Here is a 27,607-nt window from a genome sequence, read left to right on the forward strand (position 1 = left end):
GGCGGCCATCTTGTTGACCGATTGGTCCCAAAATGCAATATGCACAACTAGGGCCCTAGGGGAACCTACATATGAAATTTGAGAAAGATCCCTTCAGTACTTTCTGAGAAATAGCGGTAACAAACTTTAACTATCAAAATCCAAGATGGCCGCCAGTCGGCCATCTTGTTGACCGATTGGTCCCAAAATGCAATATGCACAACTAGGGCCCTAGGGGAACCTACATGTGAAATTTGAGAAAGATCCCTTCTGCACTTTCTGAGAAATAGCGGTAACAAACTTTAACTATCAAAATCCAAGATGGCCGCCAGTCGGCCATCTTGTTGACCGATCAGTCCCAAAATGCAATATGCACAACTAGGGCCCTAGGGGAACCTACATATGAAATTTGAGAAAGATCCCTTCAGCACTTTCTGAGAAATAGCGGTAACAAACTTTAACTATCAAAATCCAAAATGGCCGCCAGTCGGCCATCTTGTTGACCGATTGGTCCCCAAAATGCAATATGCACAACTAGGGCCATAGGGGAACCTACATGTGAAATTTGAGAAAGATCCCTTCTGCACTTTCTGAGAAATAGCGGTAACAAACTTTAACTATCAAAATCCAAGATGGCCGGCAGTCGGCCATCTTGTTGACCGATTGGTCCCAAAATGCAATATGCACAACTAGGGCCCTAGGGGAACCTACATGTGAAATTTGAGAAAGATCCCTTCAGTACTTTCTGAGAAATAGCGGTAACAAGAATTGTTAACGGACGGACGGACGGACGGACGGAAGGACGGACGGACGACGGACCACGGACGAAAGGCGATTTGAATAGCCCACCATCTGGGGGCCAATGTCACCGTTTATACAAGATTGGTTCCCCTTCACCGAAGGAAGCTTCAGACTAAATTAGAGCTAAATCCCTTCATTCCTATAGAAGAAGGATTTTTAAAGAATTTGCTATATTTCCCCTATTGGGCCCCGTCCCTCGGACCCCTGGGGTCCAGGGTCATCATTTATATAGGATTGGTTCCCCTTCACCCAAGGAAGCTTCAGATTAAATTTGATGAAGATCCATTCAGACGTTTATGGCAAGTGAGGATTTTTGTGAAAAGTTAACGGACGACGGATACCGCGCCATTACATTAGGTGAGTTTATAAACCTGATTTGCATTGCATTGTTCCGAAAGTTTCCAAAGTCGATCAGATGCTTAGAATATCGTGACCGATGCAAGAGTTTGCATGATACGCCGCTTGACGTTTATACAAAATGAATGTATTTAGAACTGTCTTATATATAGTAGAATATCGTTGACAGGTTTCCCTAAGTATCTGTTTATAAGAATTGGTGTCACTAAATCACGGTGAAAAATATATTAAACAGTATAAGGCAGTGACTTTCGGTATCGCTTGCGCAGTAGCCAGGAATGCACTCAACTAAATACAAACAGATGTGAAGCTACCATACACTGATACAAAACCTTTAATTCAGTCAACCATTAACCACCATTTGCAACAAAAGTAGCTTTCCGAAACGAATCTTTCTACATAGCCATACACATGACTCTTCGCTCCAAGAAGAGCACATTTTATTACACTGTGCGGATTTAATATTTATTAGAGATAAATACGTCGACGTCTCCAACATGTTAACTCATTTTCATGTTTTATCAGCATTGTGCATGAGTTTTCTCATGTGTTTTAGCCAAAACTATTTTATCCCATGCAAACCCTTTTTTTATCAAATAAACGTTTACAATCTGTGTCCTTACTTGTTTTTCTTATCCTGATATGTTATCCTGGTATTAATGCCTGTAGTTTGGCCCTATATGACCTTAGTTATCGATGCGCCGAAAAACTCAAACAAAACAAACAATCATGTTGTGAGACTCGATTTTCTTTTAATGTATCTTATGTAAGAAAATATATCTATATGATAAGTTACAGATCTTATTATCATGTGACCTTATCAATTTTTATCTTTTTTACCATTTTTTCCATTTTTCATACAGTTGTTGTGTTAAACTTGAAAACATCTTATCATTCAAAACCTTTTAAAGATGCTCGGACAGACGGACGGAGCCCAAAACAATATATCCCCTGCAAACGCGTTTCGCGGTGGATAATAAAAGTCATCTTTCTCTTAGATTCGATTTTATACATCATTTGTTCATGGAGCAATGTTAATCCTAATGCAATACATTGTACATAAGGCTTACAATCAGACATCTTAAAGTCTGTATGTTTGTAAGATAATTCATATAATGTATACTTGTGAGATATCTTATAAAATGTAACATATTAATGAAGATGCTCCATTGCAGACCATAAGTGATACTCATCATTTGAACAACAATTGTGTAATCGTGTATAATTATGTCTAATGAACACAAAAAATAATATAAAATTATTTATATTGCTTTTGGTGCAAACAGTAAGAACTTCATTCTATATAGAACATAGTGCCACGGATTTTTTCGGGATGCAAATAATTTGTTCTAATATGTTTATCTTGAAGTAAAATTAGAAGCTCAAATTTTCCAATGCTCGTAATGGTGTAACTTTTGTAACTGAAGAAAAATACCAAATCGTCTGATCCTTTTTTGATACTGAAAAATTACCATTTGTCAGCGATGGAGCATCTTTAAAACAGAAATGTTAAGCACGCAGTTATTTTAATCATAAGGTACGTTTGTATCAATGATGTTCGTTTGGCCCTTAATTACCGAGACTGTCAATGTGCCGTTAATAAAACAAACAGTATGAATATCTTGCACTAAATCAGTAGATCTAATAGACATAGCGGTCATATCAGTCTGATTAAAATACAGATCCATATAAGGATATGTATTTTATAATCTGATTAAAATACAGATCCATATAAGGATATGTATTTTAGTCAGATTGCGGTCATCTGACAACCTTTGCAATAAGTTAAATAGGAAAAGTGGTTTTGCAAAATGATTGACATTAAAATGTTTTTACAAGATAGTGACTGTTGAATCAAACAAAACAAACAACACACAAATGGGATCAAGTCATGACAATTGCAGGCAAGTTTCAGCTAAATGGCATTGTTACAACCCGCTTTGTAAAATAACTCACTTTGAAAAATTATTTCAAAGTGCGTAACTTAAATATGGTGCATGTTAAACGCATTTTGAAAAAAAGTCAAACTGTGTTGACTTGCACCAGATTTAACTGCGGTTTTGTAAGTCCTTGTAAATATAAGTCGTAATACCTTTAAATATGCATATTGCTATGTATTTTTTATTGCATAATGATTTCAAAATTCATATATTGATACACACATGTAGAGTTTTCATTACAACGTAGGTAGAGCACAACTGTGCTATACAAGCTTTTTTATAATAATGGATTTTGTCATATTATAGTGAAGAGTAATATTATGAAATTGTTATTTCAAAATTCAACATATTTAGCTAATTAAGCCGAAATGAAATTAGAACGAATATTATTATCAGTCTCAGTCTTTTTATCATTTTCATCATAATGCATTGAGTATTAAAAAAGTAAATCAATGAAAATATGCCTACACTATTATGTAATTACATCCAGCATGAAAAACACATATTTCTAGCTGTAATTCAATGTTAACGTTACTCACATATTGAGACATTTAAGTCCACTTAACTAACACGTAGTAAGTCGACTTGGCGAGATAATAAGTCGATTTGGTGAGATACTTGTGTATGAGTTCATACTGCCGTATAAGTTCCGCTTTTCCGTTTTACGTTTTTCGTCAACATTTCCAAATGGGACAAGTCAATTGATAAGCCATATTTTTTTCAACACGTTCCCAATATGATTGCTCTAATTTAACCTTTAATTTAATCTATACATACTTGTTTCGCCCGACTACCTAACTGAGTTTTCATATCTCGCTGTGTGATGGCCAATATTGAGAAAATCTGTACATTATACGTGAATCAGGAGCAAAATTGCGAATTTGTGCTAGGATTTCTTACGAAAATATGTACGCGATAAGTTTAGTATTTGAAAAAAATGATGTGTATTTTCAAATATGTGACATGCACTTATTTTCCACTATTATAATAGGCTAATATATTAGTGTCATGAGAGGTCAATATATAGCAGATTTAAAGTAACGTCGTAACCAGGTTGATTTGGCGCTTATGAACTACACTGTGCGTTCATAATTGTTGTGTCCATTGACCATCGTTTTCCATTTAACAAAGACATTAAATATTCTTTTTTAGCTCACCTGGCCCGAAGGGGCGGTGGTGAGCTTATGTCATGGCGCGGCGTCCGTCGTCCGTCCGTCCGTCCGTCGTCCGTCCGTCAACATTTCCTTTAAATCGCTACTTGTCATAGAGTTCTGAATGGATTGTAACCAAATTTGGCCACAAACATCCTTGGGGGAGGGGGAACAGAACTTGTATACATTTTGGCTCTGACCCCCCGGGGGCAGGAGGGGCGGGGCCCAATAGGGGAAATAGAGGTAAATCCTATAAATCGCTACTTGTCTTAGCGTTCTGCATGGATTGTAACCAAATTTGGCCACAAACATCCTTGGGGGAGGGGGAACAGAACTTGTATACATTTTGGCTCTGACCCCCCGGGGGCAGGAGGGGCGGGGCCCAATAGGGGAAATAGAGGTAAATCCTATAAATCGCTACTTGTCTTAGCGTTCAGCATGGATTATAACCAAATTTGGCCAATAACATCCTTGGGGTAAGGGGAACAGAACTTATATAAATTTTTGCTTGGATCCCCCGGGGGCAGGAGGGGCGGGGCCCAATAGGGGAAATAGAGGTAAATCCTATAAATCGCTACTTGTCTTAGCGTTCTGCATGGATTGTAACCAAATTTGGCCAATAACATCCTTGGGGTAAGGGAAACAGAACTTGTATACATTTTGGCTTTGACCCCCCGGGGGCAGGAGTGACGGGGCCCAATTGGGGAAATAGAGGTAATTCTATAAATCGCTACTTGTCCTAGAGCTCTGCATGGATTGTAACCAAATTTGGCAACAAACATCCTTGGGGAAGAGGAAAAGAACTTGTATACATTTTGGCTCTGACCCCCCCGGGCCAGGAGAGGTGGGGCCCAATTGGGGAAATAGAGGTAATTCTATAAATCGCCACTTGTCCTAGAGTTCTGCATGGATTGCGACCAAATTTGGCCACAGACATTCTTGGGGTAAGGTGAACAGAACTTGTTTAAATTTTGGCTCTGACCCCCGGGGGCAGGAGGGGCGGGGCCCAATTGGAGAAATAGAGGTAAATCTATAAATCGCTACTTGTCCTAGAGTTCTGCATGGATTGTAACCAAATGTGGCCACAAACATCCTTGGGGGAAGGGGAACAGAAGTTCTATAAATTTTGGCTCTGAACCCCCGGGGCCAGGAGGGGTGGGGCCTAATTGGGGATATAGAGGTTATTCTATAAATCGCTACTTGTCCAAGAGTTCTGCATGGATTGTGACCAAATTTGGCCACAAACATCCTTGGGGGAAGGCGAACAGAACTTGTATATATTTTGGCTCTGACACCCCGGGGGGGGGGGGGGGGGGGGCAGGAGGGACGGGGCCCAATAGGGGAATTAGAGCTAAATATTAAAATTCCTTCAGAAAAGAAACAATGAACCTGTATTCAGAACATTACTTGGCATTACAAACCAGGTGAGCGATACAGGCCCTCTGGGCCTCTTGTTTAAATAAAAAGGGCAAAAAAACTTTAAATCTAATACAGAAATAACGACCTTTGATTCGTTCTTAATGGTGTAAATCGCAAGATAGAATTTTTACTAATGAACTGAGTCTACGCTTTCGGTCCTATATCACAACATTGACATCAACAAATCTGAATATTTGATAAATATTATATATACCTATGATTTTAAGATAACATGTAACTATGATTTTAATAATATTGAATTCCTATCATATGAATCTGAAGCATAAAGGTATTTCAAAAAATATCATCTTTATTAGTAGATAATTCTAAACATTATACATTATTCAATTAATGAGAGTTGTTTCATACGTAACAACTTTTTTCAAAGCGTGTTGATATGTACCACATTAACGCAAAAGGAAAAAATCATATGATTTTCAAAATGCGTTGAACCTGCACCATATTAAACGCACTTTGATTTTTCAAAGGGGTTTGTAACACAGCATTGTTAGAACTTGAGAAAAGATTCAAAATTTGTATTCAAGATGACAATCGTGGTGGCAATCTTGATTTCTGATCGAGCCGCAAATTCAGTTGGCACTTGGTGAGTGCCATTCTATGGTCATTTTAGACAGGTTTCAGCTAAATATCAAAGGGAAAATCATCATCATTTCAGCTAAATCAAGTGGTAGAACTTGAGAAGAAAATGAAATCCGAAAAACAACAATAGTTAAGGAACTATTCAGGTTAATCGCAGTTAGCGAAATTTAAGTTAGTTAAGAAATTATCCTAACATGGTCCCGACTAAGTGTTCAATATTGGACTTCCGGTTTCCGGTTTGAGGCAAAATGGCGTGCCTTCACATGGGCTGAGAAACTTAAACCCGGGAGATGCCCCATGGACACGGAAAGGGGTCAAAGGGTAATTCTAAGGGAAGACCGAATCATCAGATCGCAAAATACTTTCTAAGAAGCGAAGACACTACTCCCGAGAGCACTCCTGGAGAGGATAGTACTCTGACAGAAAACAAAATGGCGGACTCCAGGCAAAACACGTGTGCGAGAGGCAACAGTAGCCGAGAAAAGGAGAAAGGCACAAATGTACACAACACTGAGGTAACAAACAAAGATTTGAAAGAACTCATTGTCTCATCTACAAATAAACTCACCAGTAGAATTGATTGTGTTTTTGAAAAAGTCGCTACAATCGAAGGAAAGGTGAAAGAACTTGAGTCGGGTCTGAGTTTCGTAAATCAAGAAATCGAATCACTCAAAACAGTAAGCGTGAAGAAAACACATATCAGTGAGCTCGAAGAGCGTATATCTCTTCTTGAAAACGAACTAATCTACCAGGAATTCCGTAGCAGGAAATATAATTTGTTAATCTACGGTGTCAATGAGCCAAGTAATGAAGTGGTTGAAGATACCCTGTGTGATTTCATGAAATCGTCTCTTAAACTTGACGCTGATCTAGTTAAATCTATTTTACTGTCGGTCGCTAACGCGCATAGAATTCCAAAACTCATCCATGATGATACTAACGAGGCTGACAAATCACGACCCAATGCATTAATTGTCAAATTCACTCGGATAAAAATCAGGAACTTGGTTTTGGCTGCTGCGAAAAATATCGATAGATCCTCCAGAATGTCAGTACGCACTGATCTACCCGCCACCTTGAAGAAGGAGCGCTCTGAGCTTGCCAAAGTCGCATACAAGATGAGAAAGGATGATGGTCTCCAAACAGCGATAAGGGAATCTCCAAAGGGTGTTCGACTTGAATTTCGAAAGGACAAAAACTCTAGATGGGAAGTGTTCAAATCTCGCTAGACATTCGCCAAATACAATTTTTACTTCAATTTCTATGATACAAATATCAGACTTTTTCACACATTGAATTTGATTTATATTAATTATGTATCAAGCATTCTGCTTGAGGGAGCAAATACCTTAGTTTTTAGCTTTTGGTCGAAAAAGTTGGTGTATCGTTTATAAAGATGCAATATCTCTTTATAAGTTAATGGATGCGTTTGTGAATCTTAAATCTTTATTGCAGATAGCAATTTAGAAATATAAGTTTTTCTAGTCATGTTTATTTTAATTTGTTTAAATTGCATACCAGGCAACATGTCTGCATCCCGCCCAGGTTACGTACATTCTCAGTAGTCTCCCCTGACTATTGGTGTACAATGTATTGTTTAGACAGACTTGTACTCTTGCTATGTCGATCAATATTTTTTGTTTTGAAATCATGTTGATATGATACTAATATACCATAATTTCAGGTCAAGTTACCTTTGCCACTTGGAGTTTAATATATAGTGTCTGATATTTCCCTTAGAAGATAATCACCTACTTTGAAATGACCATATATATTTACCCCTATAAATATTAATGCTTACCTGTATTTTTAACGGGCTTTTTCCAGGGTTTCTTTCATGATCTGTCCATGAACGGAATAGGACTATCAATTTATATGTTTGTTTGTTTATTAGTGTGTGAGATGTGTGAAAATTGCTGCTGCTTCCTACTAAAAATGTTGCATATAATATTGCTTTCATTATGGCTGAAAACTTAAAGATTTTAAGCCTAAACTGTAGAGGTCTCAGAGATTCTAACAAACGTAAGGACGTTTTTAATTACCTCAGGCAAAAGAAATGCTCTATTTACTGTTTGCAGGACACTCATTTTGTTAACAATGATATTAACGTGATTAGAGCACAATGGGGTTATGACTGTGTTTTTAGTAATGGGAATCGCGACTCTAGAGGTGTATGTATACTTTTTAACAATAATTTTGATTTCAAACTATTATCAGTATGTATAGATGATGATGGTAATTATATTATTGTTAACTTAGAGATTCCAAGCAAGTTTAAAATTACCATAGTAAATATTTACGGTCCAAACAGGGACAACCCTGACTTTTATAAAAAATTTAAAAAGAAAAATTAGTGAAAAAGAAGAGGAGTTCACTATCTTATGTGGTGATTTTAACATGGTTCAAGATTTCGAACTTGATTGTCTAAACTATGTTTCTAGAAATAATGTAAAAGCCAGTGAAGAACTTCGGAATATTGTGAATGAGCTGGGTCTTGTAGACCCTTGGCGAGTTAAAAATCCTAACAAAAGAACATATACTTGGTTCAAAAGAAACCCTACCAAAAAATCTAGACTAGATTTTTTCCTTATTTCAAATGAAATGATGTCCATATTAAACAAAGTGGAAATCTCACCTGGGACAAGACTGATCATTCAATGATATCATTAGAGATTGCCTTATCAGATTTTAAGCAGGGTAGAGGCTTTTGGAAGTTCAATAACTCACTACTTAAAGATAAATCATATGTTGAAAAGGTTAAAGATGCTATTATTACAACTATGAAGGAATATGCTGTCCCTGTTTATAATCTTGATACTACCTATACCATTGATTTTGATATGTTTCAACCAATAATTGATGACCAGTTATTTTTGGAAATGATACTTTTAAAAATACGATCTGTGACAATATCCTACTGTGCAGATAGAAAAAGAAGGAAAAAAGACAGGTATGTCGAACTTGAAAATCTTATAAAAGCTGCAAGTGAGGTAGCTATGGATTGCTCCGAGTCCAATAATGTATTTGAAGAAGTTCTGTCTGATTTGAAGTCCGAGTTAGAGGAACTTAGAAGTGAATACATGAATGGTTTAATAACTCGATCTAGGGCCAAATGGGTAGAGTTAGGCGAAAAACCAACAAAGTATTTTTGTAACTTAGAAAAAAGAAATTATATTAACAAGAATGTTACTAAGATTGTTAAAGCGGACGGTTCGCTCATTGATGATCAAAAAGAGATATTAAATGAAATAAAGGTCTTTTATCAGAATCTTTATCAGAATAAAGATGATGTTATTGAAGATGTTGATCTAGGTGAATTACTAAAATCTTACGATGTCCCTAAACTAAGTAATAATTGTAAAAATATATTGGATCAGGAAATTACACTTGATGAGATTGCAAAATCTGTTAAAAGTCTAAAAAATGGAAAAAGTCCAGGTCCTGACGGCTACACTGTTGAATTCTTCAAATTTTTCTGGCCAGACCTTCGCTTTTTTATAACAAAATCCTTGTTATTAGGAATACAAAGAGGTGAATTGTCTCACACTCAGAAACAAGGTGTCATATCCATTCTTCCTAAAGGTGACAGACCTAGAGAATTTATCAAAAACTGGAGACCAATTTCACTTTTGAATGTCTGTTATAAAATATTATCTAATGTGCTTGCAAAACGTATTAAATCTGTTCTTGACAACATAATTCACGAAAATCAAAAGGGTTTTTTAAAAGGCCGTTTTATCGGCGAAAATATCAGACAGCTGTATGACTTGTTGCAATTTGCAGAGGAGAAAAATACTCCTGGTCTTCTTCTGCTGGTTGACTTTGAAAAGGCCTTCGATTCTATATCTTGGAGCTTCCTTGACAAGGTCCTTACTTTTTTTAATTTTGGTGATTTTATCAAAAAAGCAATATTTACACTAACAAACAATGCCTCTCTGACTGTTACTCAACATGGCTTTTTTTCTGAATTTTTCCATATCGGCCGAGGCTGCAGACAGGGAGATCCAATATCGCCCTATCTTTTCATAATCTGTGTTGAAATTTTGGGGATACTGATTAGAAATAATAATGAGATCAAGGGCTTTTCAATCGGGTCGAAGGAATTAAAATTATCTCAATATGCAGATGATACAAGTCTTACCCTTGATGGTTCAGAAAAGAGTTTAAAGAAGACGCTTGATCTTCTTGATCAATATGCCAAGTACTCTGGACTAAAACCCAATATCGAAAAAACTAAATGTATATGGTTTGGTAGTAAGAGGCATAGTGTTGAGAGGTTGTGCATTGAGAGGTCACTTAATTGGACTGATAAACCTTTTACTTTCCTGGGAGTTAAATTCAGTCTCAACATAAGTGATATTACTAAAATTAACTTTGAGAGTAAAATGAAAGAAATCAAAGCAATTATTCATTGTTGGTCAAGAAGACATCTTAGTACTATTGGTAGAATTACTGTTGTCAAAACAATTATACTATCAAAGCTAACTCATTTATTTATCAGCCTTCCTAAACCAAACAAGGAAATTGTAAAGTCCTTAGAACAGCTTTTGTACAATTTTATATGGAATGGTAAAAGAGACAGAGTCTCTAGAAACCAAATTGTTCAAAACTATAGTGAAGGTGGTCTTAAGATGATAAATGTTGATATATTTATCAAGTCTATGAAAATAGCCTGGATAAAGAGATTGATAACCAACAATAACACTTGCAATATTATTTTTGAAACAATTCTGGATAAAAGTAAAACATCACTATTCATATTTGGTTCTGATTTTCTAAAAAAATTAAATCAAATAATATAAGTAATTTGTTTTGGAAAGAAGTATTGGCTGACCTTCTTTCATTCTATAATCTAAATAGAGAAGAAAATCCTTTTTATGAGCCCTTGTGGTTCAATCCAAATATAAAAATTCAGAACAAGTCAGTTTTTTTTCGATCAATGGTCAAAAAATGGAATAAATTTTGTTTATGACATGTGTAATGAGCAAGGAGAGTTGATACAAAATTACGAGGAATTTTGTGATAAATTCTCTTTTCAACCAATGATCACCAATTTCTATGGTGTAAGAAATGCTATTTTGTCAAAATGGTTTTTTCTTAAGAATCATAGAACTGATATAACTCTTCCACACTGTCCCCCTCATATGCATAAGGTTTTAACAAATAAAACACGTGGTATTTCAGTGTATGACATTTTTATTAAAAAGTTAGCTGTTAAAAAGAATTATCAAGAAAAATGGTCATATGATCTTGATCTTCAGGCGGATCATTCCTGGTGGAAGAAGGCATGCTCCATTTTACTTAAATCTTCCTCTGATTCTAAACTTCGGTGGTTTCAATACCGAATTGTACATAGAATAATATCTACAAATAAATATTTATATACAATAAAAATAATAAACTCTCCTCTTTGTTCCTTCTGCAAAGGAATTTCTGAAACTTTAATGCATCTTTTTTGTGAATGCCGTATTGTCTCAAATTTTTGGGAAGATTTTTCCTTGTGGGTTGAGACCAAGACAGGAATTGCTTTAGGACTTACCAATATCGGAATAATATTGGGTTTTCAAAGTCACAAATTTACAAATGTAAATTTTTTAGTTCTTTTAGCCAAATTTCATATATATAAGCTCAAATATACTAATGATCCCCCATCTGTCATAAGTTTTAAAAGAGATCTTGAATATTATTTCAGGTTAGATGAGTATACCAATAAAAAAAATCTAACTCTAAATGTTTTCAATAAAAGGTGGGAACACTTAAAATTACTTATTTCATGACTATCATAGCACTTTAATTCGATGCAGCTCATGTGTGGAAGTGTGAGTGAATGTTGTACATTCAGATTTTATATTTTCTCCTTTATAACTCAACAATTTGTTTTTTTTTCATAAAGAAATATATAATTATAATATCTTTTATGAATGACTGTTTGTACATTCCATCAATTCATATGTTTTCTTCACTGTTAAATTTGTGTATTGTTTCTAATGATGTTTTTGGAGAATAAAAAAATTTGAAAGAGAAAAAAAAAGTGTTGTTATATTTCGGGCCAATCAGAAATCCAAGATGGCCACCACAGCCGCGATCTGAAAACACATTTTGAATTTCTCAAGCTCTACTGGAGCGATTTAGCTGAAACGTTAACGAACTGATCCTGACATGGTCTCAACCATGTTTTGGTTCGATCCAATATGGCCGGCCCAGACTCCATCATGACAAACACAACGTTCTTCAGTTTCAGAGAAGAAAATGTGTTTGCATGTAAGAAATGGATGCCTAAGAAATGTTGTTACATCTAAAACACATTGCAATGTCCAAAAAAAAGATCGATGTCAATGTCACCATCTTGTAACATATAGTTAGTTCTTCCTATGCTAAGATCGTATTGTCAGATGACCATTAAGGTCTCTTGTTAAGTTGTTAAGTAGTACCGGGTTATTTCTCAAATCTGACGTTAGTTACTGGTATTTTGCGTTGCTAGTTTTATTGGTTCATATCAATCTATTTTCAGTTTTTATAAACGAAAATTATGGACGATATATATTTCTACAATCAAAGCTGTATAGGAATATGTTGGCCTACTGGACGACAGTTTTAGTTTCAGATTTTTGAAATATGTCCTTTAGTGTTATCTCAGCAATAAAAATACGTGAAATAGCAAAATGTGAGATGCGAGATCTTTCATAAAGTACAAAATTCAAAACTGCAATAAGATTAAAATGCATATCCTCATAACTACTCCGTTAAATAGAGGAGCTCATCTTATCCAACGTAGTGATAATGATGATCTGTATTTTAATCAGATTGTGCAAAACTGCTTCATTTGTTAAAGTTTACAGACACATACATTCGTTATTTTTTTATATAAATAAAATATATGTATATTCCATTCCTAAAAATAGATACGCATTAATAACTATCATCTAATAGACTGCATTAGGTGAGATACCCCATTGTCTTGGTGATAACTTCCAATCTCTTTAAAATATAGATCCTTATTATCGAGGCCTAGAACGGAGCGATACAAAGTATCTGTATTTTAATCAGATTTGCTAAATTTAAATTAACTTTCCATACTCTCTATTATTTCACATGGTTAAGATGTCCACCCCCTCCCCCCCCTTAAGATGTACACCCCCCCCCCCGCCCCCATGTTGTACAATATGTTTTACCAAAGACTACAGGGAGCCTTATTAAAATCAGCCGATTCCCATTATCAAATGGATATTAACACTGTCTTTGGGAATTGATATATATCACCATACATTAGGAGTAACGTTTAGAAATGCATGCCGCACAGTATACTAGGACTGACGAGGTATGAAGGCTATATGACATCTTAACTTTTGCGGTCAAATGAACTGAACGAATTCATAGATGATGCGCGTTATTACCATGACTTAAATATCACTCACCTGATGTCCTTTTCTCGCTTCTTCCTCTGACATGAGGTCGATAATTTTGAATCTGAAGTCGTCTTCCCACTTAACACCAAGCAGGTGGTTCAGCATTCCATCAATTAGGGTACTTTTCCCTGATCCAGTTGCACCTATCATCATAATTGTCCTTTCCGATATGAGATTGGAGGATCCTGAAAGTGATATCACGTGATAAGATACTTTAGATTGGCTACATGCATGGGTACCAAAAAAGGCTATTAAAGTGGGGATGTGAATCTCCTTTGAGAATGGCAATACTTACAATGCATAGATTTTAATAATCATTATATTTTCATCTACAATACAGTAAAATGAAAACATACGGCTAGATCATACAGCCAAATGGTGGTCTACAATTGTCATTTTAGTTTTTACAGTGATATTAATAAGTGTAAAGTGATATATGCATATATGTTTTTATCTTAACATAAAACGCATATATGTTTTTATCTAAACATACACGCATATATGTTTTATCTAAACATACACGCATGTTTTATCTAAACATACACGCCTGTTTTTATCTTAACATACATGCATATATGTTTTATCTAAACATACACGCATATATGTTTTATCTAAACATACACGCATATATGTTTTATCTAAACATACACGCATATATGTTTTATCTAAACATACACGCATATATGTTTTATCTAAACATACACGCATATATGTTTTATCTAAACATACACGCCTGTTTTTATCTTAACATACATGCATATATGTTTTATCTAAACATACACGCATATATGTTTTTATCTTAACATACGTTTGATTAGTTTAACGTCCTCTTAACAGCCAGGGTCATTTAAGGACGTACCAGGTTTGTTGGTGGAGGAAAGCCGGAGTACCCGGAGAAATACCACCGACCAGAGGCCAGTACCTGGCAACTGCCCCACATGAGATTCGAACTCGCGACCCAGAGGTGGAGGACATGTGGTAATATGTCGGTACATCTTAACCACTCGGCCACCGCGGCCCAATCTTAACATACACGCATATATGTTTATATCTTAACATACACGCGTACATGTTTCTATATAAACATACATAAGGCATACAAAAAACAAAGTTTACAATGAATCAATCTTGAGTTGTAACTAATGTCATCAAACATATTTGTCTCTTCATTTGAACTATTTTCACAGCTTTATTGATCAAACCTGATGGTTTTTAATTTTGATTACGGAAGAAAAAATAGCATGTCATTTTTTTCTCCCGCTAGAGGAGTATTTTTAAAATGAAGATATAATCTTATCTGGTGCTTTTGGAAAATATTTTTTCATAAAAGATATTAAAAAGTTATTTATGTGAGAATGATGCACTGGACTCAGTATGGCTTATTTGATAATCGAACAGTATCGATGACCTCGCCTCGGACACTGTTCCACAATACTATCAGGCAATAGTGTCCACACCCCACTAGACCATAAAGAAAGATAAAGATTATCAGACTTTGTCGGATAATAACGTCCTATCAATGTATTAATCACTTCCATTACTATCTATGTAATAGCCTTACCGAATTCACACTTCCTTGTTTTGAACTTTTCATTTCTGGCCTTCTTGTTTTCAGTCAATGGCACTTTGTAGAATGATGGCTCCCCATCCTGCAGTTTCATGCATTTCTGTCGAACTGACAATGCCGGCGATTTTGGTGTGCGTATGGACTCGCTTTTTTCACTGTATTCACCTTCGTCATCCTTATAATGTCCTCTAACTTTGAACTCGTATTCAGTGTCTTGGAGTAGTCCTCTAATATAAATGCTTGGAGATGTATCTCTTGTCATCACTGATTCCTTGTTCCAGAGTTCCTTTTGCGCCTGTTTGTACTTCGTTTCATAGTAAAGGACGTTTTTGTCATCTGGAACTTTCCATGCTAGTTGTATATAATCACTTCCGCTGTCAGAACATGTAGGTTTACCAGGACGTCTCGAATGCTTATTCTGAAAACCTACATTTACGAACACGTGTTATATTCAATATTCATGTGAATTATACCACATAAGTTCACGCATAGCACGATCCATATATTGTCTAAGCAGATTTCATACTCGCCAATTAAGAAGAGGCTTTAATATTTAATTCACTACCGAAAAATAAATAACATTTTATGAACTACAAAAAATGCATTTGTTTTAATTTACATGTACACATAAGAGCTGAAAATGATTCTTCGCAGTATTGCCATACATCCTACAGGATATTAACATCAACCGTGCAGTAAAATGAGTACATACATTCAGACCATGAAGCCAAGTTTTGTCTACAATTTCATTTCACATTTTAGAGTGTTATTAGTAATTGTAAAGCTAAATCTGCAGATATGTAAGCATATATAAGCCATACAAAGAATATTTTTAAAATGCAGATATATAGCATACCGCATGATTTGATTTAAAACATTATCACTGCCTCTGCGAGAAATCGACCACGGGATCCCTAGGTTACTAGTGTAACCCCATATTTTCATAATTCATGCATATTTTAGATGGTTAGCATGGAAACAACAATTTCAAAATTAGAAAACAGTCATTATCGTTGAATCAGGGATATACTTAATCTAAATACAACAAATTAATCACTAAGTAGCCGTTTTTTTAAATGATGGATTTGGGACCCAATAACATAATAGTTTTGTGTAGGAAACTTATTTAGCCTACCGAATTAAACTGTTTTGAACATACAGACGACAAAGTGAATGATATTTTCCATACAAAATAGGTTTTCTGATAGGTATGAGCCCTGCAGGTACAGCGTTAGAATTGTTTCTGCTGCCCCTATTGTATGATCGCAAAATGTGACTAAATTTAGTATCTTATCTAAGTCTAATGTCCCATGGCCGAGACACAACAATGCCTCTATAGATGGTAATTTCTTCTCCTGCTTAAAGTTCGACATAAAGGGAGTAGGACGACTGGTTCGCCCGTTATCAGAATAATATGACCGGGTGGGATGTATTGCGTGGTGTCTTCAGCGGCATGCTTCAGTGATATCACACAATAAAAGGGAAACAGTTTCGCTATACAAGAAGACACAACACGAACATACCACTGTCTGCCGAAACATGTACTACACACACGCTACACATCGCATGGGACATGGGAAGCCGTCTTTACATGAACCTGGTTGTTAATAGGAAGTTAATTACACTGTAATTATAAGAGAGGTTAAGCAACCTTTCGTGCATGGGTACATGTAGACTACACGTAGACACACATGCTGACGCTATCTGTTTACGTCATGAGAAACGACGTTTTTATGGCGTGTACGTGTAGGAAGTTATGTTACCTAGCCATGTTCAGCTATTGATTTCTCAATGCTTTGTGGCTTATTCAAACGCAATTGCACACTGTAATATAACATAAATACCTTAAAACTGGAATTATTGTAAAATTCGTTGAACAAAATAGTCATTAAAACAGAATTATTTACACGTTGGTGCTTACGTGTAATCTCCGCATTATATGTTATGGCTACGTGTAAATATAAAATGATGACGCCATACATGCTAAATTTCAGGGATTCCCAGTCTTCACGTACACGTAAGGTTAATAAACCTCTCTAGTAAACATCTTTAAATATAAAAAAAACTATCTTACCTAATTCATCGTAGTAGTCAGGTTTTCCAGACCTTTTAATGCCTTTGTCTTTGTGTTTTGTTCCTATGAAATATAATATAAAACAGGTTGCAGTAGGTGTATGTAACAAACATGGCAGCCCTTCATCTCAAAATTATACAGACCCAGAATCAGATCTCTAGGACTCATAGTTATTCACAAGAAGTAGTTTAAATATTTTAGCCTTTTGACCCCTGTCCCCATAAATAAAAGCCAATGTCATGCATATGAGGAGATTTCGTAGCCCTTTATCCCAGCATGTTACTGGCCTAACAACCGAACCCTGTGACTTTTAGTAATTCATAAGATGTCGTTTAAAGATTTTAGCCATGTTGACCCCTGTGACTTTGAATGGCTGTCAAGGTCATTCGTTTGAACAAACTTAGTAGCACTTAATACCAGCATGCAGCCTATAACGTCAGCTATCTAGGCAATCTGATTAAAGGGACAATTCACTCAGGCTTTTTTTGCATAACCAAGAAGCAAAATATGACATAAATGTATTGTTCTACATTTCTTATGAAACATATAACATAAAATATTGACAAATTCCACGTCATTGTTTAGTATTTTAACTGAAACCGTTGTAAGTACAAATCGTCGATCAATATGATTAAGCAGGTACAATATTTACGCTGTACCCATACCCGAGCGAAAGTCACGCACGTTAAACAAATGAACTACATAACCACTGAGGAGGTTATAAAATGATTTTTTAGGCAAGACAATTCACTTAATAAGGTAAACACATTACTGTCAGAGTGATTTAGGCAGTTCTAGGCAAAAGTTGCTTTACTCTACGAGCAAGAGACAGAGTTCGACCACAATGTGTAATGGCGGATTAGAGCGAGCGAGTTTGAACATTTTACACGCATTTCACCACCATGGACTTCTCTGGTATATCACAGTAAAACCGACTGATCTAATTTTCATTAGAACTGTTTTTTCGATATATATACAAATTTTAATGTTCTTTTAGACTGAATTGTCCCTTTAAAATAGAGATCATTATAATTACTGTTCACTGTGTTGGATAAGATGATCTGACAACATCCCATTATGGGTCATGTCCAGGTGACCTTTGGAATGGTTGATCAAATTTCTGCTGCCTGAATCTTGGATATGAATTTTAGGGGACAAAATTGTTTTAAAAAGCTGTCTAATATTTTTCGTGTACGGAGTCATCTCGCCCAAACAGCACAATAAAGCTTAATTTATAATGTATACTGGGACGAAATGGCGTTGTCAATTGATGTAGCAATGTGTAGAAAATGCATCGGATCTGAAGTACACGTGGAATAACGGTCATCCAAACATGACCGCTTACGGAATGTTGTCAGAATCCGCTATTGAATGGAGTGGATATGTGGGGATCTATAATTCAATCAGATTTTGGTAATTTGGACCTCTTACTTATTGACAAGATGCTTGTTTAATGATTTTAGTCATTCATTCCCCCTGTGATCTTAAATGAAGATCAAGTTCAGTCATTTGAGCAAAGTTGGTAGCCCTTCATCAAGGCATGTCATAAAGCACAATAACAGACAGCTAAGCCCCATTAATTATTTCACAAGAAGTCGTTTTAGATAATTTAGCCATTTAGTCTCCCGGGACCTCAAATGAAAGTCAATGTCATTAACTTGAAAAACAAACTTCGTAACCCTTCATCCCAGCAGGGACCCAGTATCAGGTATCTAGGCCTCTTAGTTACTCACAAGAAGTCATTTAGATATTGTAGTAATTTTCGACTCCCGTGACCATGACTGGAGGTAAATGGTTATTATTTTAACATACCTTGTTGCCCTTCATCTCAACATGTCACAGACCCAACATCAGATCTATGTGATGATTTACGGTTAGAGTTACGTCCCTTGCGACGGAGTTTTCTATTTTCTATTAGAGTTATTCCGCTTTGCACTACGTTAGGTAAAACGTATGGTACAGATGTTATTTTGTTACTCTACTACTTATATTTGATTGTATAAAGACAATTAATTAGTGATATTTGCCAATAACACCTAATGATAATTTCATGATGCTACAGAATTATTTGATTTTATAGTTTGACGGGAGATAGACAAAAGGGCAGTCATTATTTTATATCTTTTAATTATAATATGCAAATCAGCATCCCGTATGTTTCAATACTCCATGCCCGAAATAAATATAAGTGAGATAGTTTACATTGGGGTTCGATTTTTCTGCTGAGGGACGCCGGGAGATCGAAAAACGATTCAACGGCCACTCTACAAAGTGACTGTGCATACAGTAGCTCCTGAACAAGGAAAGGGTTGCCTGAAAAGGCTTACACTGGTTAAAAGCTGACAATGCAAGTTAAATTTAGTAAAATGATCTTTTTTTTAAAAATAAGTATACTCGAATTTCAAGAATCGTTTATGAGACATTCCCCAGTTGAGGGACAGACATTATGTTTTACATTCCGACGACTCCCGACCCCTATATAAAGCGCTCGTGAATCGACACACGTGCGCTCGTTCATGTACATACACACCTAGCAAGTCCACCAGTGTATATCACCTACAAATAGGTAAAAAAAAAACCCTCTCACCTGTAAAAACTATATGGGGACATTTGTTTTAGCAAGAAAACCATGTCAAACTCCTCTAAATTGTCATTTAGATGTTTCTCTAAAATAAAAATTTCAACGCAAGTGAAATAGAAAATCCAAACTATAATCCGTTCCACATATCTCCACGTATATCATCGTACTCGATGCACGCAACTGACCATATACACGTGACTAGAGTACCTGACCGAACGAGCGACAAAACTATCAGGATACACACTGTGGTCGATGTACATGTTACGTGTAAAACATAGTGTATATTGAAGTGTTTTATTAGTTCGTTTTGGACATATGCTTGGGATTATAGCTGGACAACCACATTCATCTATTACTTCAATGAAAATATTGTCAGGTGAGAGTGTGCAGTGTTTATTTTCAATTTGACATTGTTATTTGCAATATCGGGGCATGTGTATCTGAGACAAGACATGTTTAGAATGACACACGTGTGTCAAGTGTCCCGTGCTTTATATAGGGGGTTGGCCAGTGAAGGTTACTAAGCAGAGCAAAAGAAAAATGGCTGCCACTTTCTTAGATACCGCACTGTCATAACTAGGGGATGTCTCAAACAATTTTCGAAAAAAATATTTCGTTATCTTTTTTTTTTAATTTCAAATACATGTTTTTAACTTGCATTGTCAGCTTTAACGGTACGTTGTGTATTGTCGCTGGAAGCTCCTGAATAAGGGGTTGTCTGGTGGCGTGCACGTTGTGGGGCGGAGTCTGTGTCAGTGTTTGAAAGGTCCTGGGTACGCCAGTAGCTCCTGAATAAGGGGTTGCCTGCAAAGGCTACACTGGTACGCTCAGACCAACACCATACTGGTACTGGTGGTCGTGATAAGTGTGTGTCAGAGGTTCGCCTCGGAGTCGGACACTGTCCGTCAGCCACATACAGGCAAGCGTGCCAGGGGTTACTCACTACAGTAACAAGGTAATAGGTTTACCTCGAGCCGGACACTGTCCGCCAGACTCGTACTTGCATGCGTGCCAGGGGTTGGTCACTACAGTGACAGGTTATCAGTTTACCTCGGAGCCGGACTGTCCGGCTGGTGCTGGTAGTCGTGCCAGGAGTAGTCACTGCCGTGACAGTTTATAGGTTAACCTCGGAGCGGGACACGGTACGTCCGGCTTGTACTGGCAGTTGTGCCAGGGTTTGTCACGAAGTAGAAGTGGTTGTGAAATACCACTGAATTGTACACTGTCGTTTATACAACAGTTAGTGGTCCTTAGAGACACGTGGTTGTAGTGAGATAAGGTTGCTGGCTAATTGTAAAGCCAGTGTTAGTGGCACGACACTTAGGTAGTGTCGTCCATATCGCAGGACGCGGTACACGTCGTTGGTACGACGGGTGGTTATGTAATACAGAGGCACTGTCCAAGCCTGGATTTTGTATATAGTTATTTTTGATATTATTGTAAATATTGATCAACTGTCCGACCAGGTAGTCGGGGATCCCAATCGCTTTCTGGAGCAGGTAGCTCTGTCTAAATTGAGAGGTTGTACGTTACACCTGTTATTCACAAGGAGTCATTAAAATAAATAGTTTCAGCCATTTTGACCCAGTGACACCTTGAATGACCGTCTAGGTCATTTGTTTGAACAAACTTGGTATACCTGCATCTCCTCTCAGCATGTCACTAACCAATCTGATTAAAATATCGATCCTTATTATCACTAAATTTAAATAAGAGGATCTGAGAAAATCCCATTAGGGGTCTTGGTCCAGTGACCTTTGAAAATGGCCAATCAAATTGCTACCTGCATAATCTTGAGAGTGAATTTTAGGGAACGACATGGTTTGAAAGGATTGTCAAAAATTATTTTCGTGTACGTAGTCACCTCGCCAAAGAACACAACAAAGCTAATTTTGTTTGTATATTCGGACAAAATACAGATTTTTGTAGCAAGGTGTAGAAAATGGATTTGATATAAAGTCCATGTTGTACATGACCCCCTATGGGATATTGTCAGATATTCTACTTAATGGAATGGTTATAAGGATCTGTATTTTAACTTCGGCGATTGGTTCAATGACCTAACCATTAGGTCTATAGCCTTCATAGTGTTTGACCGCAATAAGTTATTTATTAGGGCCCACGTACCTTTTCCACCGAAACTGCTAGTTTCAATTTTTTAAAATAGGGAATGTCAAAAACTAGCAGTATCAAGAGAAATTCGACGAAGTTATTGAACTTTTTGTTTTTCCTTAGCACATATTATCATCACACTTCAGAAACTTGTTTGTATCTTAGCAATGAAATAAAATGTTAATTTTTCTGTATTCGCGGGTCGTATTATGTTGTCACCGCCGTCGTTCCCTAGAATGTCAGCGGTAGACGGTAGCTTGACTATCAAATGAGCGCCAGACCGGCAACCATAAACAGCGAAATAGGAATCTACACACTGCTTTCGCCTACATTTGTATAGGAGGAATCTTGTATATGTTTGAGAGTGATTGTAACCTCATCTTAATGCCATTCGATATATATTTTTCTTTTGTTATTAATGTTTTTTTAAAGAAACCTTTAAATTTTGCTCTCGGAAAGGTATGTGGGCATTTAAATATGTTAAAGCAATTTAGTCTTAATGGGACCTTAAATGAAAGGTCAAGGTCATTATCACATACATAGTTGAACAGGACCTGAGTTAGCCCCTGTATACCAGCCAGGTCAACGCATAATTGATATTTATCGTTTCATAGGCTTCTTACAAAAATATCGATTTTAGCTTTTGACCCCGCGTATAACTTTGAAATGGACCGATATGGTAATGTGACTTGAACAGATTTAGTAGCGCTTCACTGCCAGTGCATGCGACAGGGCCTTATATCAGGGTCTGCTAGTCCTCGTTTATTTATTGACAAAAAGTTGTTTTTAAGATTTTAGTCATTTTGATCCCATGTGACCTAAAATGAAGGTCAAGGTAATTCATATTAGCAAACGATGTGGCCCTTTATCCAAGAATGTTACTGCCTAACAACAGAAAACCCTGGGACTCCTAGCTATCCATAAGAAGTCGTTTAAAGACTCCGTGACCTTGAATGGCTGTCTAGGTTATTCGTTTAAATACCAGCATAGCAGCAGGGCCTAATATAAGATATGTAGGCCTCTTACTTATTGACAAGAAGTTCATTAAAAAATTAGTCAAAAAATTGTTAGTCAACAGCTGCATCGTTTATTTGATACCCTGAGAGTTGAATAACACTGACTATTGTGGTAGAAACATGTATACATATGGATAATAGACGGGCATCATTTAGCCGTTAAGGACATTCGACAGGAAAATGACAGATTTAGAGTTTTTGAGAAGAAAAAGTTTTCGAAAATCGATCTATATATGAATGATTATATCATTGAATATTATCATCGCGAACGGGTCTTCGGGAGGCCTGTTCTTTGACCTACGCATACCAATTTCACTGGTCTAGCATTATTAGGTCCTAAAACGGTGATCATTTAGTTTTTGCAATACTTGTTGTTGTTTACATGTAAAATATCTTTACATTATTGTCCATAATTATTAAGTCTATTTGACACACAGCAGATAATTCATTGTTTGTTTGTTTTATTAACTGTTACCAAATAGAAGTATATAGTTGTTATGAATGTGGTTTAGGTGACAGCTAAAGAATTATCTTCCCTACCCAATCAGACGTACAATCTCTTATCGATGGCATGTGTTTCGATCTGTGTTGCGTTTTGCATTGAATAACTGTACTGCTAGAATCATTTTTTATCAGCCTGGCATTAAAGATATAAGAAGTAATATTATATATACGGCTTATAGCCTTTCTAAATTGCATGTACTTTCACTTTAAGCAAAAATACGTGATTGCGGCTACATATACATCAATGTCATCATTTCCGAAGAGATATTGAAGTTCAATGTAAGATTTTGTTTACAATACCTTTGATGTAACCTTTCATAAATGTTTTTTTATAATCAATCGGTTACCCGCGTACATCAGCCCACGGTTTGATAGTCACATGATACGCGTCGCGTCGTTTTTCCCGAAAAAATCTTAGTTTCAAAGTAGCACTTTTGTTGTGCATTATGATTGGTCGATATATATGTAGACACCCTTATCGGGTGACCCAGGTTATAAACGGAGTGTAGTGGAGTTTAGACACTGGATTTCCGAGGGTGCTGTAAGTGGGATTTTGGATGCGGTCTTGTACGACACTGGATCTTTTGATTTCCGTTTCCGGTTTACCGAGAAAGTGTTTTCTCTCATACCTACACGTGTAACACTGGCTGGACCAGGGCAATACACCCATGTCGCCTGAAGCTGTATTGCATGACTACCCATGCAATAAAGCCTCGTGACGTCACAACGTTAACAAAATTACTATTTTCTAGGTACAATTTTAATAATTTCTTTTTGAAATTAAGCTGGATTTACTTTAAAAGAAAAAAACAACGTGATCTGCGTTGCGCGTTTTCTTCGAATTTATTTCAAAATGGTGGAAATTAATATAAGTAAAATTGCAAGAAAACGTCGAGGAATGAGAGAAAAATACTCTTTAATGCGTGGATATGAAGGATAGGGATATTCTACACTCGGGATCACAAAATGTTGTAAAACCCTCGGCAAGCCTCGGGTTTTACTACATTTTGTGACCTCTGGTAGAGTATCCCTATCCTTCATATCCACGTATGAAAGAGTCCTATATTCCAACCCTGCATTTATGGCTGGGTTTACATCGTTTTCCGTTGCCGAAAAATTCGACCGTTTCAGATGCGCTCTCTGTCATTTATAACACCCGTCGTTAGGTCTTCTTATTCTTATTCTTTAACGGAGGCAAGCCTCATTTGTCACACATAACATTTTATCGGGTTTCATGTCCTATTAACAGCTATGATCATTTAAGGACGGTCACCCATGTGTTCAATGTGTTGTGTTTGTGAATGTCTATGTTTTTTTCGTGTTAATCGCGTTGCTATCGTGAAGGGGGGTGCTCACCGGTGCATATCATCAAATAACCGAATTACTCAGCCCAGCCGCTTACATTATACTTTACATTATCCTGTTAATACTTTAATAATTCAATTTTGCTTCTTACGAACATTTTCATTGTCTTAAATCGCTTAAAATATACTGGAAAAGAGTAAAAAAAAAACCGTCCCGCACTTGTTATGCTTTATAATACTTAGTGATATTTTACTTACCTCTAACTTTGTCCCATACGTAACTCACAGGGTTTGAAAAGAAGCTTACGGTGGTGGTGGCAGGTTTTCCTGTAACAAAATTTTAATATCAATCGTATAAGCATCACATCTCTTGTCCAGGACATTAAATAATGATGTTTTTTAGACCCTGCGATATTAACTAGTGATATTTTGTATGCCTTTAGATAACTTCTGATGTATAATGGAACTAAACTGACGTAATAAAAAGCGCACATACATGTATATCTAACCTAATCTTAGGTATTACTGTTGACTGTAGATTGTTGTTGTTTATAATTTTTGGCAAAATATGCAAAACAAATGTTCGTTTCAGTTTAGGAAGTACACATGATTGAGTACATATCTCTGTCAGCAAATAACCATGTCATTATGTTTACTAATGTCTATACCAGGTACAAGGAACGCTTGTTTGAACGTACACCATTTTACAAAAGCATACACATCGAGTCTTTTTGATATTGTCACGCAAATGTCGGTTGTAGAAACTATCATGCAGATATGTTTTATATGGAGGCGTTCCAATTGATATCAATGTTCATATTAAATGTTTATCTGAAACATGAAGAAAATGATTATTTAAGAGTATATGTGCATTTCCATAGATCTAAATGTTTTACCCGAAACACAGCGGCGATTGCACATTTTTGTCATGTTCAGTGTTAACGTTTCTACTAGACATTGCTAACGTCACTGCAGACACGGATTCCAAGACCAACTCCGACTATTTCAGAGGTCATCTCAAATTTTTTAGCTCACCTGCCGGCGTCCGTCTGTCTGTCCGTCAACATTTCCTTTGAATCGCTACTTGGATGGATTGTAACCAAATTTGGCCACAAACATCCTTGGGGGAAGGGGAACAGAACTTGTATACATTTTGGCTCTGACCCCCCCCCCCCCCCCCCCAGGGGCAGGAGGGGCGGGGCCCAATAGGGTAAATAGAGGTAAATCCTTTAAATCGCTACTAGTCCTAGAGTTCTGCATGAATTGTAACCAAATTTGGCCACAAACATCCTTGGGGAAAGAGGAACAGAACTAGTATAAATTTTGGCTCTGACCCCCCGGGAGCTGGAGGGGCGGGGCCCAGTAGGGGAATTAGAGGTAAATCCTGTAAGTCACTACTTGTCCTAGAGTTCTGCATGAATTTTAACCAAATTTGGCCACAGACATCCTTTGGATCAGGGGAACAGAATTTGTATAAATTTTGGCTCTGATCCCCCGGGGGCAGGAGGTGCGGGGCTCAATAGGGGAATTAGAGGTAAATCCTGTAAATCACTACTTGTCCTAGAGTTCTGCATGGATTTTAACCAAATTTGGCCACAAACATCCTTTTTAGAAGGGGAACAGAATTTGTATAAAATTTGGCTCTGATCCCCCGGGGGCAGGAGGTGCGGCGCTCAATAGGGTAAATAGAGGTAAATCATTTAAATCGCTACTAGTCCTAGAGTTCTGCATGGATTGTAACCAAATTTGGCCACAAACATCCTTGGGGAAAGAGGAACAGAACTTGTATAAATTTTGGCTCTGACCCCCCGGGGGCTGGAGGGGCGGGGCCCAATAGGGGAATTAGAGGTAAATCCTGTAAGTCACTACTTGTGCTAGAGTTCTGCATAGATTTTAACCAAATTATATCCTTTTTAGAAGGGGAACAGAATTTGTATAAAATTTGGCTCTGATCCCCCGGGGGTAGGAGGGGCGGGGCTCAACAGGAAAATTAGAGGTAAATCCTATAAATCGCTACTTGTTCTAGAGTTCTGCATAGATTGTAACCAAATTTAGCCACAAACATCCTTTTTAGAAGGGGAACAGAATTTGTATAAAACTTGGCTTTGATCCCCCTGGGGCAGGAGGGGCGGGGCTCAACAGGAAAATTAGAGGTAAATCCTATAAATCGCTACTTGTTCTAGAGTTCTGCATAGATTGTAACCAAATTTAGCCAGAAACATCCTTGGGAGAAGGGGAATAAAGTTTGTATAAATTTTGGCTCTAACCCCATGGGGGCAAGAGAAGCGGGGCCCAATAGGGAAAATAGAGGTAAATCATTTAAATCGTTTCTAGTCCTAGAGTTCTACATGGATTGTAACCAAATTTGGCCAGAACATCCTTGGGGGAAGGGAAATATAGTTTGTATAAATTTTCGCTCTGTCCACCCAGGGGCAGGAGGGGCGGGCTCAATAGGGGAAATAGAGGTAAGTCCTTTAAATCGCTACTAGTCCTAGAGTTCTGCATGGATTTTAACCAAATTTGGCCACAGACGTCCTTTGGAGAAGGGGAACAGAATTTGTATAAATTTTGGCTCTGATCCCCCGGGGGCAGGAGGTGCGGGGCTCAATAGGGGAATTAGAGGTAAATCCTGTAAATCACTACTTGTCCTAGAGTTCTGCATGGATTTTAACCAAATTTGGCCACAAACATCCTTTTTAGAAGGGGAACAGAATTTGTATAAAACTTGGCTTTGATCCCCCTGGGGCAGGAGGGGCGGGGCTCAACAGGAAAATTAGAGGTAAATCCTATAAATCG

At 36.9% G+C, this 27,607-nt stretch overlaps 1 protein-coding gene and 1 long non-coding RNA gene across 4 annotated transcripts in view; one reads left to right on the forward strand and one right to left on the reverse strand.

Annotated features, from left to right (window-relative positions):
• LOC138305978 (uncharacterized) overlaps positions 1-27,607 on the forward strand; it is a 285,191-nt gene that overhangs the window by 16,353 nt on the left and 241,231 nt on the right. The gene's annotated exons all lie outside the window — the stretch shown is intronic.
• LOC138305450 (uncharacterized) overlaps positions 1-27,607 on the reverse strand; it is a 39,744-nt gene that overhangs the window by 9,442 nt on the left and 2,695 nt on the right. For 2 of the 3 annotated variants that reach the window (XM_069245681.1, XM_069245682.1), the window contains exons 2-5: positions 25,070-25,138; positions 17,295-17,357; positions 15,215-15,646; positions 13,663-13,838 (exon numbers count right to left, since the gene is read on the reverse strand). In XM_069245681.1, the coding sequence (XP_069101782.1) occupies positions 13,663-13,838; positions 15,215-15,646; positions 17,295-17,357; positions 25,070-25,138 (740 nt within the window). Of the gene's footprint in view, positions 1-11,032; positions 11,612-13,662; positions 13,839-15,214; positions 15,647-17,294; positions 17,358-25,069; positions 25,139-27,607 lie in introns of those variants that run through there. The other variant, XM_069245683.1, reaches the window with a different exon arrangement.

Source organism: Argopecten irradians, chromosome 13 (assembly GCF_041381155.1).
Source record: "Argopecten irradians isolate NY chromosome 13, Ai_NY, whole genome shotgun sequence".
NCBI lineage: Eukaryota > Metazoa > Mollusca > Bivalvia > Pectinida > Pectinidae > Argopecten > Argopecten irradians.